Source organism: Poecilia mexicana, unplaced genomic scaffold (assembly GCF_051168715.1).
Source record: "Poecilia mexicana isolate PSO_F unplaced genomic scaffold, ASM5116871v1 scaffold_6, whole genome shotgun sequence".
Taxonomy (NCBI): Eukaryota; Metazoa; Chordata; class Actinopteri; order Cyprinodontiformes; family Poeciliidae; genus Poecilia; species Poecilia mexicana.
Window position 1 is genome coordinate 25,720,630 of NW_028263375.1, and position 12,724 is coordinate 25,733,353.

General features: G+C 37.7%; 1 protein-coding gene across 1 annotated transcript in view; it reads left to right on the forward strand.

Moving 5' to 3' along the window:
- The window catches only part of kcnq1.2 (potassium voltage-gated channel, KQT-like subfamily, member 1.2), a 126,563-nt gene that overhangs the window by 5,238 nt on the left and 108,601 nt on the right, over positions 1-12,724 (forward strand). Inside the window, exon 3 of the mRNA XM_015003907.2 lies at positions 11,356-11,446. Within this exon, the coding sequence (XP_014859393.2) occupies positions 11,356-11,446 (91 nt within the window). The remainder of the gene's footprint in view (positions 1-11,355; positions 11,447-12,724) is intronic.

Here is a 12,724-nt window from a genome sequence, read left to right on the forward strand (position 1 = left end):
GCCGACGGCGTGTTTATATTCGACCTAACCGAGTAAATACTTTAAACACAGAAGTTTTATTTTCCATTCGTCTTTCCAGAAAAAATATCAGACGACTTTCAAGTCCTGCTACAGCTTTTCATGCTGTCCTATAACACGAGGTCCTAATTTAAAAAAAAAAAAAGAATTTAGTAATTTAACAAAACATTTAAACACTTCTTTTAAAATCATTTTTTAAAAATGTGATTATTTCTGGCCCATTTATCAGCAATATGACTGATAAATGTCATATTTAGTTTTGTGGTGCAGCCTCAGTCGGGGGTTTTTTGTGTGCATTTCTTTGTGGTCAGGCTGACATATATATAACTCAGAGGAAGGTGTGTGTGTGGGGGCAGGGAGCTGTGTGTGGGTAGATTTTATTACATCAGGCCACATTAGAGAGTAAAAGAGTGTATAAGAATCATAAAAACTCTAAGACACAAAGTCCAAAATGAAAGCAAATGTTTGTTGTTTTTTTCTGTCTCTATCCAATTTGCTCTGTTTTGGTGTTGTTTTCTAGTTTAAAATAAGTAAAGCCAATTTTCACTCTGCAGAACTACTGGCATGTTTTTTGTGAGCAATGCTTACAAAATGCAGTTTCAGTCCATTTGTCTTTTTCATTTTCCTCATTTTGAGAGTAAAGCTTTAGGAAAAGTTGCAGTGGCTCAATGTTTTCAGTGATGCACTTCACTCTTTGGTAACATAAAGTTCCTTTGTTCTTCCTGTGGATGTCTATATTTAAATCAGAGGCTGTCATTGTCTCACACAATCAGCAGACATGCAGATAAGGTTGAATAGTGATTTTAAACAGGGTGCAGGTGTAAATGTTCATGATTTTATGTCCCTTCTGTTATTCCTTTATTTTAGATGGATGGATGGATGGGATTTGCAACATTATTTTCTAGAAAAATCCCAATTTGTGAAAATTGGAGAAAAATATCAAAAATGTAAAAAGTTTCTCTCAATTGTTTTTACTTTAAGCTGAAATAAATGACCACTTTGTACAAATTCTCCACGCTACAGTTCATTTATACTCATATAAACAAACATGACTGCATTGTGACATGTCATATTGTGACATGTCAAGGAAACTCCATGACATGTCACAATACCTGTCAAGGAATTGTGACACGTATTGTGACAATACATGTCACAATTCCACAGATGTTCCACAGGTTTAACTTATTTATTTATTTGTTCGGGAGAAACAAATAAAGCCATTTTGTTTCTCCCGATTCTCTCTGCAGAGTTTTGGTTGGTTTAATCTTTAATTGTTAGAGATATTGTTAAGAAGTGCCGCATTTAAACTGTAGAGCCCGAATCAGATGTTTTTTTTTTTTACTTGGCCTTTGGACCTTTCTGAAGATAAGTACATAAAGACATGATAATCCTTCAGTGATTTAGAGATTCAAGCTGGTCCCTTGAGTTGTGGATTTTCTGGCTTGTCAGAGACTCAAACTTACATTTTTAATTTTTAATTTTTTCATTTTTTATTTAATTTACACACTGTTGAAATATCTCAATGCAGTTTCTCAGAGTGGTGACACCGTCTCTAAATAAATCATCACTTCTTTCATTTCTGATTGATGGACTGAACACATCTATGTGTTGTCACAAAAAAAAACTTAATAAAAATGACATTGAAGTTTGTGGTTTTGATGCAACAAAATGAGACGATACTTTTGCAAACTGTTTTTTTCCCCACTGAAACACCAAACAATAGATACAATGGCTATATCCGGTCAAATAGACAGAATGTGAAATATTCTGTTATCCATAATTCTCCATGCAAAAAGTGTCCTGTCAAGAAAAAATACTTGGGCTTTAATATAGCTGCTCTTCTAAAGTAAGCCTTTTTTCTTGATTACTGTGTAGTTTTTTATTTTATTTTATTTTTTTTATTCCACATTTATGTTACATGACTTAGAAATTAGGTCCGTGGTCATGAATAACCGGCAGCCCACAGTTCTGGCTGCCGTGTAATTATTTATTAGCTTCCAGCTTATGAAGTGCTTTGTTATGATGATTTAGTTGCCTTTACTCTGCCTGATTGCTTACACCCATTCAACCCAAACTCTACAAGAAAGCTTCAGCTAAAAGTATCCACCTTTTTTTTTTTTTCTAATTTTGCTCAACTAATAACTAATGAGAGAGAGAGAGAGAGAGAGAGATCTCCTCTTTGCTTCACACAGATGCTTCCTTTGCTCTGCAGCAAATGTAATTCCTACCAGGAGTAACTGAAGCTCCAGTGTTTCCTCCCTCATAAAGGAGCGGGAACTTGAGCCTCGCCTTCATTTAAAATGAAACCCCTCTAACCGTTCTTCACTAACACTCCTTTAGGTAACTCTTAATTGTTAATGGCGATGGCTGGTGGCCATTCATTCTCCTGTTCTCTGTGGTGATCAGTGGAGAGGAAGGATAAAGAGCAATGACAGCCTTAATAGGGCGGCTCTAAAGGGCCAGCTCTATATGGCACACAATAAATAACACACACACACACACACACACAGGGTTGTTGACTAGTTCATTTTGGTCCCACATTTTTTCTTAGATATACTCTCAGACTTGCATTCATCTAAATCTGGTTAAACCCCATTGTGAAGTTTTCTCAGACATCCACTGAAGTCAACGATGGATGTCAGCTGCCAACCTATGAAACATCCAGCATGACTCAGGGACAGCTCTATGGAGATGGTAAAAAACAAAAACACAGCAGTCTCATATTCACCTTCAGTTTCTGCAGCATTGTGAAAATTAATCAAGTTTTTAGACCTTAAAAACATAATTTTAATTTTAACATAAAGTTTTCTTTTGCATTTCAAAACAAAACTTTTAAACGCACACTGATAATATTTTGTTAAAGCACAGTTTTATTTGTGAATCTCCAAACTGTGACTTTTAGATTTCTCAAAAATATTGCTAAAGTAGCGAAGTACATAATTTCTTTCTTGATGGACTCTTGACTGACCAAGAACTCTGAGATTTAGCTGGAGCTGGACAATATGTCAGTAACAACATATTGACATGTGATCAATATCAATAGGTGACAGAATATCGATTAATTTTATTGAACTCCACTGTAGGCAGAAGAAAAGCTATACTCAATCTCTCACAGCCAGTAACTCAACTAACTGAGTCGCTCTTTGGTTGCCTAGCAACAACTCGATGAGTAAGTTGCACAGCAGCAGTTTCAGGTTTTGCCACTTTGCCTCATAACATTCTTACATCATGATCTGATTTAGTTGTTTTTATCATTCTAAAACACTTTGTCGTTCTTTCACCATTTAATTTTCTAGTGATAAGATCTGAAATTCTCCTTTAGTTGGTAAAAAATATGAAAACATTGTATCATTTTCCTTCCACTTTGCAAAAAATACTGCTTATTTTAATTTATTAATCTGTCTCGATAAATTAAGATAACAAAACACTAAAGTTTGCAGTTTAACATAATAAAATGCATGCAGTGTGAATGCTCTTGCATGTATATATGACCATCTTCTGTTAATCCAGCTGCATCTGTGTTAGCAGCCACAAGAGCCATCTAGAATAAAGAAGAAAAGGACTCTGGATAATTATTTTGTACAAATCTATTGACATGTTAAGTGCTTCATCACTATTTAATGAACTAATACCCTAAGTCTAACTAATGTAAATAATTAAGGGGAATTTAAGAAGCGTTTCGGTCGCAGCTTAAAGCTCTTCTGAGGGCTTGTTGATGAGTTTGCTCCAGCTTCTTGTAGACAGACAGTGGCATCATTCATAATAGATCACAGAACTGAACGAGGGTCACTTCCTGTCCAACTGCAATGCACAGAAATACAAACAAACAGAAATACTGTTGTATTGATGTCTGAGTGAGTCGGGCTCGGTCGAAAACCTTTGGACTCGGGACGGCATATGTGGCCATGTGTCCAGAAAGAACCTTACGCAATGGAGTTGAGCATCGCCAGCACACACACACAACCTGTGGCAGCGATCACCCACCGCACACACACAGATTTGGACCACTCCCTCTCAGTCGTTTACATAACCAAAAGGAAATAAAGATGCTGCCCTCCATGACTCCATCATGACCTTCCAGGCTGCAGTCAGTTCATACTGACACCTAAATGCGATGCGATACAGGAGCTGGTTGAAGCTTCTCTCAAGCAAACAGGTTTGAGCTGAAAATCCTCCGAGGAAGTTAAATCTGCACGACACAAAAACCTGATCTTTGCACTATTTTTAAAAGCAACCCAGTTCGCGTCATTATGAGTGCGTCACATGGTGTTGTGGATTCAGATTTCTCTTTTTTTGTTTTGTTCTGCTATACCCTTGCTGGTTTGGAGTAGAGGATGAATGGCACCTGCTTTTCCTCGTGAAAACGCTGCCGGCCAGATGCTGTCTGAAAGACTTGGATGTGTTTTTACATTTGGACAGATTACTGAAATAACTACAGTGAATCCTCACTTTTCCATGCCCTGCTCCCACCCCCAGCCCTCTGTATGTGAAAAGGAAAACCTCTTTTTAAATGTTTGCTTACCATGAGATTACCGTCTGAGTGAAGCAAACTGTATGCGTCACTTTCTGTTTACGCTAGGTTGGAAAATCTTATGTGGCCTTTTGTTTCTTTTACGGTGCAGAAAACGGTACATCCGTGTGTCTTTAAAAGCTTCTACACAAGTTGCATATAAGCGCTGGTTGATGTGGTTTCTTTATCACTTTGTAGCAACAAATCAAATCCATTATTATCATCTAATTCAAGGTAACTTTGAGCCATTACCTTCCTACGTGATTCCTCTTGATTCTCATCTCCCTTTATGCTCCGTCTAGGCTTTCTCCCATTGACTTGGATTTCTCCAGTGAAATTTCAAACGGGCCAATCAGTGAACAGAAGGAGAAGGTTTGATGATGACGTTGAATTTCTGCGCAGTTTTAAACTTGCACTGTACTTTTAGTAAATGAGCGGAGGAAGTGAACGAAGCCGTTCAGTCCGTGTTGGCCACACTTCCAAATATTGAATTAACGTTAGCAGCCACGTAGTTTAGCTCTCTTTTCTAAGTCTCAAAAATGGACAGTGACCCTAAACATACCAGTAAACTATTGTGAGAAACTTGTGGAAGGAAACCCAAAATGTTTGACCCCAGGTCATACAGCATATAAAGGAGGCAATGCTACTAAATAAATACTAAATGTTTGTCTAAACTTCTGAATTCAATACAGTTACATTAAATTATCTTTAAAATCTTTGGTTATTCTGATATTTAGCCAATAGAAATAATTGTGGTAATCAACATTAACATAGCAAAAGTAAAGTCTTAAGCAGTGACTGTAAACATCTGGTTTCAACTTTTTCACATTTAAAATTGAAAATAAATTACTTGTTACTTGTGTTTTTGAGCGTATCTGACAATGAATAAGTAAACACCAGATCATTTTTCAAAGAAATACTTCTCAACAGAAATAATTAACTGGCCCGTTTCCATTTTTCTCTTTCCATCAGTCTGACGTCTTTAACCCAAAGAGAAATTCTGAGTCTGTTCAAGATCAACCAGGCGTTGCTTTGCTGCCTTGGTCACAGAATGTGGTGACCAATCTGAAGGCTCTGCTCAGATGCAATAACCGTGTTTGTGGCTGAACTCTGATGTAGTGTAATCCACCCTAAGCTCCTCTTTGAGTTTAAATGGGGGCGGGGGGTCGGAGAAGAAGGCTGTGGAGGTCTGCTGTGCCTTTAGCCATGCTTACAGTGTCTGTACAAGTGGCTTGAGCATGCTCTGGACTGTGAGGTTATTATTCTGGTTTGCCCCACATGTCCAGTTCAAATCTCAACTGGGGCCCAGCTGTGTAGAGTTTGACTGATTCTCACTGAGTTCCCTCCGGATGTGTCGTTTTCCACTTCACAGTTCAAAACCCTCCATGTTGGGCAAATGACTGGGTGTGAACGTGTGTTTTTATTAATCTTGTTTGTCTTTTTATTGGCAATGTGATGGACTGGTGTCTTTTAGCCACTGGTTTCTTGGTTAAACTCCAATGTAACCTGAAATCACAACAACACAGAAAATGATCTACTTTCTAGTTTTGTGAACCAAGTAGAGACATACTCCAGATTATAACGGGGGTTCTACAGAGTGTTGGCTTTACACATGTCAACCACATTTTAAAATCATGTTTCATTTTCATGCCACTCCCACTTTATGTTGGAGTATGATGAAAATTCCCAATAAGGTACACTTATTCTGGGTTCTGGTTCTAACATCATTTCTTTGTTGCCGTCTGCTTTTTCAAACTTCCATTTTCCTACACAAGTCTTTCTCAGCCACAGCAATCTGAAAACTGTGACTTTAAAGGAACTTGCTGATCCATCTAATCATCCAAGATTAAAACCAAAAGACCTTTCTGCTCATTTGTAAAGCTAAGGTGGTTTGCACCAAACTCTGCTGCTGCCCAATGAAGCTCTCACACATTGATATTAGCTTGATTTTCTATGTATATTTGATTCCCTTACCTTCATTGGAACCCATCTTTGAGGATGATGATAATAATAATAATAAATCTCTGGTTCTCTTTACGTGCTGCATATTTTCTTTATGTGCACAGTGAGGTCACTGTCTCTGGTATTTCGACGCTTTTAAAGCTTACACAGTGCCACTGCTGACTGAGTGGACGCTTTGGTGCGGCTCTATTTTAGTGCAGCTAGACAGATTTGCAGTCAATAATACTCACTAAAACCCCAGCTGTTTTGTTTTAATCAGATCCCAGGGGTTTTGGCCTGGCGAAACAAGGTTAGCTAATGGCTGTGAGTGACTCAGTCGTGTCTGCAGAAAAAAAAAAAAACAACAAAAAAACACACACATCTCTGTGGTGTCAATGGTGTGTGTGTCCAACTCCTTACTATAACTGATAAAATATCACTGCTTTAGAAACACGGCAGGATTTACAACATTGTTGTCATGGGTAAAAACAAATGTTCTGAGTTTTATTTATGGCGTTGGTAAATGTTTTCTGTCAAGAATCTAGGGCTGGAGACGGACGGATTAATGGCAATTGATCAATTATTGAAATAGTCATCAATTAATTTAGTAATCAGTCAGTTGCTAGCAGACTCAAAAACATTACCTTTGCTGAAAAAACAACACAAAGAGAGCAAGCAGTAAATAAGCCAAAACTGGACAAAGAAAATCTATACATTTTGCCTTTTAGGTGAAAAACCTTTTTAGTGTGTAAATATGTTCTGTCCAGAACTCTAGTGGCATAGTTTTATCTTCACCCAGTTCAAATCCTGTAAAGAAAATCTCATACTAAATATCATTTGCTATCCAATTATTGGTTAATTGAAAAAATAGTCAGCAGATCAGCCTGCACCAATAAAGCAGACAGGACTTATTTAAGTTTTTATTTCTTTTAGCTGCAGACACATCCTTTGCTACAAATGAAGGCAGAAATGCCAAATTCAGGTCTTGCCAGTCTTCTCATTTTTGCTGATGAGATCCTGTTTGCACCTTGTCAGGTTTGCGTGTGCTATCAAGTTTGCCCCCGTTGTTGTACCTGCAAACCTTTACAATATCAATCCCTATGACGTCTAAATGAAAAACGGATCACTCACTCTATACTCTTTCCTTAACTCTGGAAACAAAAAAAGTCCTGTGGCTCATGCCTACATTGTATGTTTAATGGATTTATATGAGAAATGGCCTTAAATCCCTCAGTACCAGATGTTGTGCAAGCAGGTGTTTCATTAAAACCTCCCTTTCCAAAAACGTGACCGGCCGATGCTCACCGTGAGCCAAAGCTATACGTCTTTCCTCTACATTTACCCAAATCTGTAGAAAATGATTTTCTTTTCTTTTCTTCAGCTTTTTTGCTTTGAACTGATGCCGGAGGAGGATAAGAGGGAGTAAGAAATGTGGTTTTGAGTGTGTGTCTCTGTGTAATCCCTATAGAGTTAAATCATTGTCCCATCTGGCCAGGAGGTCGTGTGTGTGTGCGTGAGAGAGAGGGGAATCCTCCTTCTCCAAGTCTTCCTCTTTGCATGGCATGATATTGTGGAAAGTAATCTGTCAAGCAAAGCACATCTTCTGCTTCCTGACTGGATCATCTGAGGATCCAGATCCAGGGATTCGCTTCTCTTCCAGGAGAAAAGAAAAACTCAGTGGCTTGTGGAGTCTATCTGTAACCTGATATTTACTGCATTGTGTTCCTCACTCTCTGACATTTAAACAAAATATTTCACTTCTTAGGTAACTTAGGGTTAAACTGGAGTAATTTTTTAAAATCATTTTCCTTCAAATTCAGAATTCCTTCATCCTACTTTGAATTCTCTTCTAAACTGTATGACTGGAATCAAACTTTTGGGTTTTTTTTCCTCACCATCTAATGCTGGAGTTTTGGCCCATTCCTCCTGACGGAAATGGTGTCACAGAGTCGGATTTGTTAGACCGCTTTGCTCGTACAAAACTCTTCTCACAAGCGCAGTATTTCGCGTGGGACTGAGATCAGGCCATTCCAAAAAACAGCGTCTCCGTTTCCTTAAGCCGCTTTGTAACTAATCTGGCGGCACTCTTTGGGTCGTTATCCACTTGGAAGAACCATTTGTGTCCAGACTAGCTTTCTGACTGCTGCTGCGTTAATATTTACACATAACGTTCTTTCCATGTAACGCCATCAATCGTGTGAAGTGCAGTGAAATGACCCTGTGCCCCCGGGCTTGCAGTTGTTTCCCTTGATTGCTTTTTGCCAAACGGTTTAATTTTAGTTTCATCGCAGCAGAAGACAACGCCTGGTAAAATCAAGACCCTCGTCTCGGTGTTGATTTGCAAACACTTATTTGGCTGTTTGCTTTCGGAGGAGTGGCTTCGAGGCCTTTCAGCCCATGCTGTCCACCATTTCACTGCAGATAATGAATTTCTCACTGGCTTCGGCTTCAGCTGGGCGGAGTGTCTCTGGGATCAGTGACAAATTATCCCAGCTTTCTTTAAGGACCTTGAATTATAAAGGTCACTAAGGTTGATAGAAGATCAGCAGTTTTACTGCAAATATTTTGTCTGATTTCATTTGCTTTTTTTTTTTTTTGCCTGATGTCACAGTAGTGAATTTGAAGTGTTCCTCAGATTCTCTCAAATGTCAGCTGGGCGACCAAACTTGTCTAAAAGTTTATAAAATTATAAGAATCTCTTGTCATTATTTTGGTAATTGGGCCACTTTTCATTGTCTAAAACACTAAAACTTTCAGTCAGACTTAATTTCAGAGAATGGGGCGGTGGGGATACCTATGTTTCTTTGCACTCTATGTAGATATCAGATTTCAGCTATTTGCATTATCATGACTAGGGCAGGAAAAGTGAAAACTCTTACTTAACCTTCCTGACATGTGACATGGAGTCCTTGCAGCTCACAGAGTTGTAATGCATCCTGTGACGTGTGTGTGTGTTTTAAAGTGACTCTCATCTTCATAATGGTGCATGCAAATACTGCCAGTCATGTTACTGAGAGGCTTTTAAAAAGGTTTCAAGGATTATCCCCCCTTCGCATAGTGAAAATGCTCCTAACTGGGATTACTGTTAATCCTTGCTGTGCCAAGAAAGTTGTGTTAAGAAAGTTGAAACGCGGGCAGCCGAGAGCTTCTGTGGAAACCGTGAAATCGGTTCAGTGAGTTGCAATATAGCAGGTAGGAACCTAAAAACACACCTGTGCTATGTCCTTTTCTCTAAAATGTGGTGATAAATGACTTCAGATACAGTTTTGCCATTTGTATTTGTAATTTTTGCCATTTTGAAAGTAAACCATTTCAAAATATTCACATTTTTTTCACTTTTATTTTGCATAAGTTCAGTTTTCCGCTGATCATCTTTGTACTATTTTTGGAATTTTTGATATTTTTCAACAGACTTTCCAGCCAGCCTAATCGGAAGACTTTCATCCAAACGCCTCATGTTGCACCTGCAAAGTAACTAACTTAAGTGTGAGCAAAAACAACAAATAAAAATAGAAAGTGTTAGCCGTTAACTTTCTCCACCCTAGAGTGCACAGAATGTTACGCCCTTCATCTCAATAAACACGCACTATAAAAAACGGAGTGAAAGTGGCTCATCGACTGAACTCAAGCTTAGTCGATGAGCCGCGTAACATTTTGGCCCACGTTACGTACAATTTCAGGTGCACAAACATGCGTGTCAAGACGAGACGCAACGGTGACCACAGCTTTAGCTGGAAGATTGTTAGCAGCACATTTTTTGTAAAGGAGGCTGTTTTTATTACAAAAACGACTGAAAACATTTTCTTTGGAGTAAATAACTGCTTGTAGGAATAGATTTCAGCCATACGTGCCATCATCCTGCTAAATAGATCAGTAGATTTTTAAGAAGTTAATGAATCAAGATTCTACACACCTTGACATGCACTGTTGTGATCACTCTCCACAACAATCTGCAATGAATGCATACACCAAAAAAAACCTTCAGCCGTGACTTTATTCTGCTTTTTGCTTTCTGTTTTCCTTTACTAGTTTGTCCGGTCTTCCACCTCCCCACCTTCCTCTTGCATGCTCTTCTTCTTCTTCTTCTTCTTCCATCCTCTGTTAGGTGAGCCGGCCATGTATGTTTAGCTCAGGAGGCCGTATTTGTAGACGATGTATGTACACTGACAGATGGAGCGTCTCGTCGGAATGTTTCACCGTTGCTAGGAGATGTGGAAACACCCTGTCAGCTAATGATACGGGCCGGTCGGTGAAAACAGAGCAAAACTGAGACGAAGCACCTCAAACTTCCAACTGCTGCAGGATTTATTCTGTCTTTTGGTTGGAGGCATTTTGCTTAAATTCATACCTTACACTGCCAGGAGTTTATAACAGTATGACAGTTTCCATTCTTTGTTTTTTTTCACATTATCCCCTCTGGATTCCCTTTTTTTATTATTATTATTATTTTTTTAAACATTAGATTGCTAGTTTCTGCAAAGGTGCATCATGAACTTCAATCTGAATTCACACCAAAAAAGTTATACTTATCCTTACAAGCTAAACTCCAGGCAGCTAACATGTCTGCAGACCACACACATCCTGGTCACAAACTCTTCATGCCATGAGTATTTGCACTAATTCCACCTTCTCTTCCTCTTTACTAAAAACTTCAAATATACAAATATTTACACCCCCCCCAAAAAAATCTTTTTATTTTCCAACAAGTCTTTTTGTACATTTATATTTAAAATGTCTTCATGGACAGTAGAGTGGAACTGAAGTCCGATTGCTTTTTGTGCGTGCAAAGCTGGTGAATAAAGCTGATTCCGATTCTGAAATGTTAATATTTTGTGCATCTTAAACTTTGGTGCAAAGTAATAATCGGTTTCTCTGTCTCCCTGCAGCTTCCTCATGGTCTTGGTGTGTCTTATCTTCAGTGTTCTGTCCACAATAGAACAATATGCAGACTTTGCTACAGGAACGCTCTTTTGGATGGTGAGTATTTTTATATAGATCTTTATTTAGAACAACACATGGAGTTTAAGTGATTTCATAATGTCATGTTAATCACAAAGAGAAATTTCTGTTCATTTTAGGTCTTAGATTTCTTCAGAAGCAACACATAAGTTGCTTCTGAAGAAATTCTTAATTATTAATGGGATTAATAATGTATCTTTGAATTGGAAGAATAATCTTATATGTTTGTTCCTTTAAATTTGCCCAAAGTGACAAACGGTGCCCTGCAGACCTTATCAGATTTTTTTTTTATCAATCTGAGGAAAGTGGAACAAAGTATAACGGCCTACTTGTGTCACTCTGACAGAGGAAAAGGGGTACATTTGTGCCAAAACCTCAGAAATGTTTTAATTAATCTGAAAAATTTTCTAGACAATTTTTTGGAAGTTTCTGAGTTTCAAAAGTCAAAAATTTTCTATAAATAAAACTCAGAAATTTTGGGATTAATCTCAGAAAATTTGTAGAAAAAGTTTTTGACTTCTTGAAACTCAGAAAAATAATTTCTACTTTTGTCCCTCTAAATTATTAGTCTTCTGTTGTACAGACATTCAAAAAAACATGAAAATTAGATACAAATGTGAAATTTTCTACTTTTCAAGCTCAGAATTTTTCAGATTTTTTCTACAACATTTCTGAAATTAATCTAAAAATTTCAGAGTTTTTTGGTGTAAATTTACTACTTTTTTTTCTATCTACAATGCCCTAATACGCCATCATAGCAAAGTGGGTAATAGTTAAAACATTTATAGACTTAAATTTGTGGAGGTCTTAGTTTTGATCCATTTAATGAATCGGAAAAACAGCTCAACTAAATTCAAATTGGCTAATTAAAAAACTCTGACATCTCCAGTTGGAATATGTGAATTTTACTAAAAGTTCCTAACTCTAAGTTGATGATACTTTTAATATGTTTTCTGTTTTGGTTAGAAAAATGTAACTGCTTTTAATCTAATTCACTAAATGACATTTTAACATCTGAAAAGAAGCTGAACATACTCTGTGCTGGTTTCGCCAAGGCTCAAAACAGAAGATTTGAGCCACAAACTAAGTAAAACTCAATCTAAGTTTCTGTTCACTTACGTATATAAACTGAGTCAATAGTAGTTATATTGGTGAACATTTTAAAACAAGTCAGGGGGCAACAGAAATAGGAGCTTGCCATGCAGTACCCATTTTTCGCCACAGGATGGAGATGTAAGATTTTAGTTCGAGAAGATTGACCCTGCCGGCCATCTTGATCCTTCTAAAGATATTACT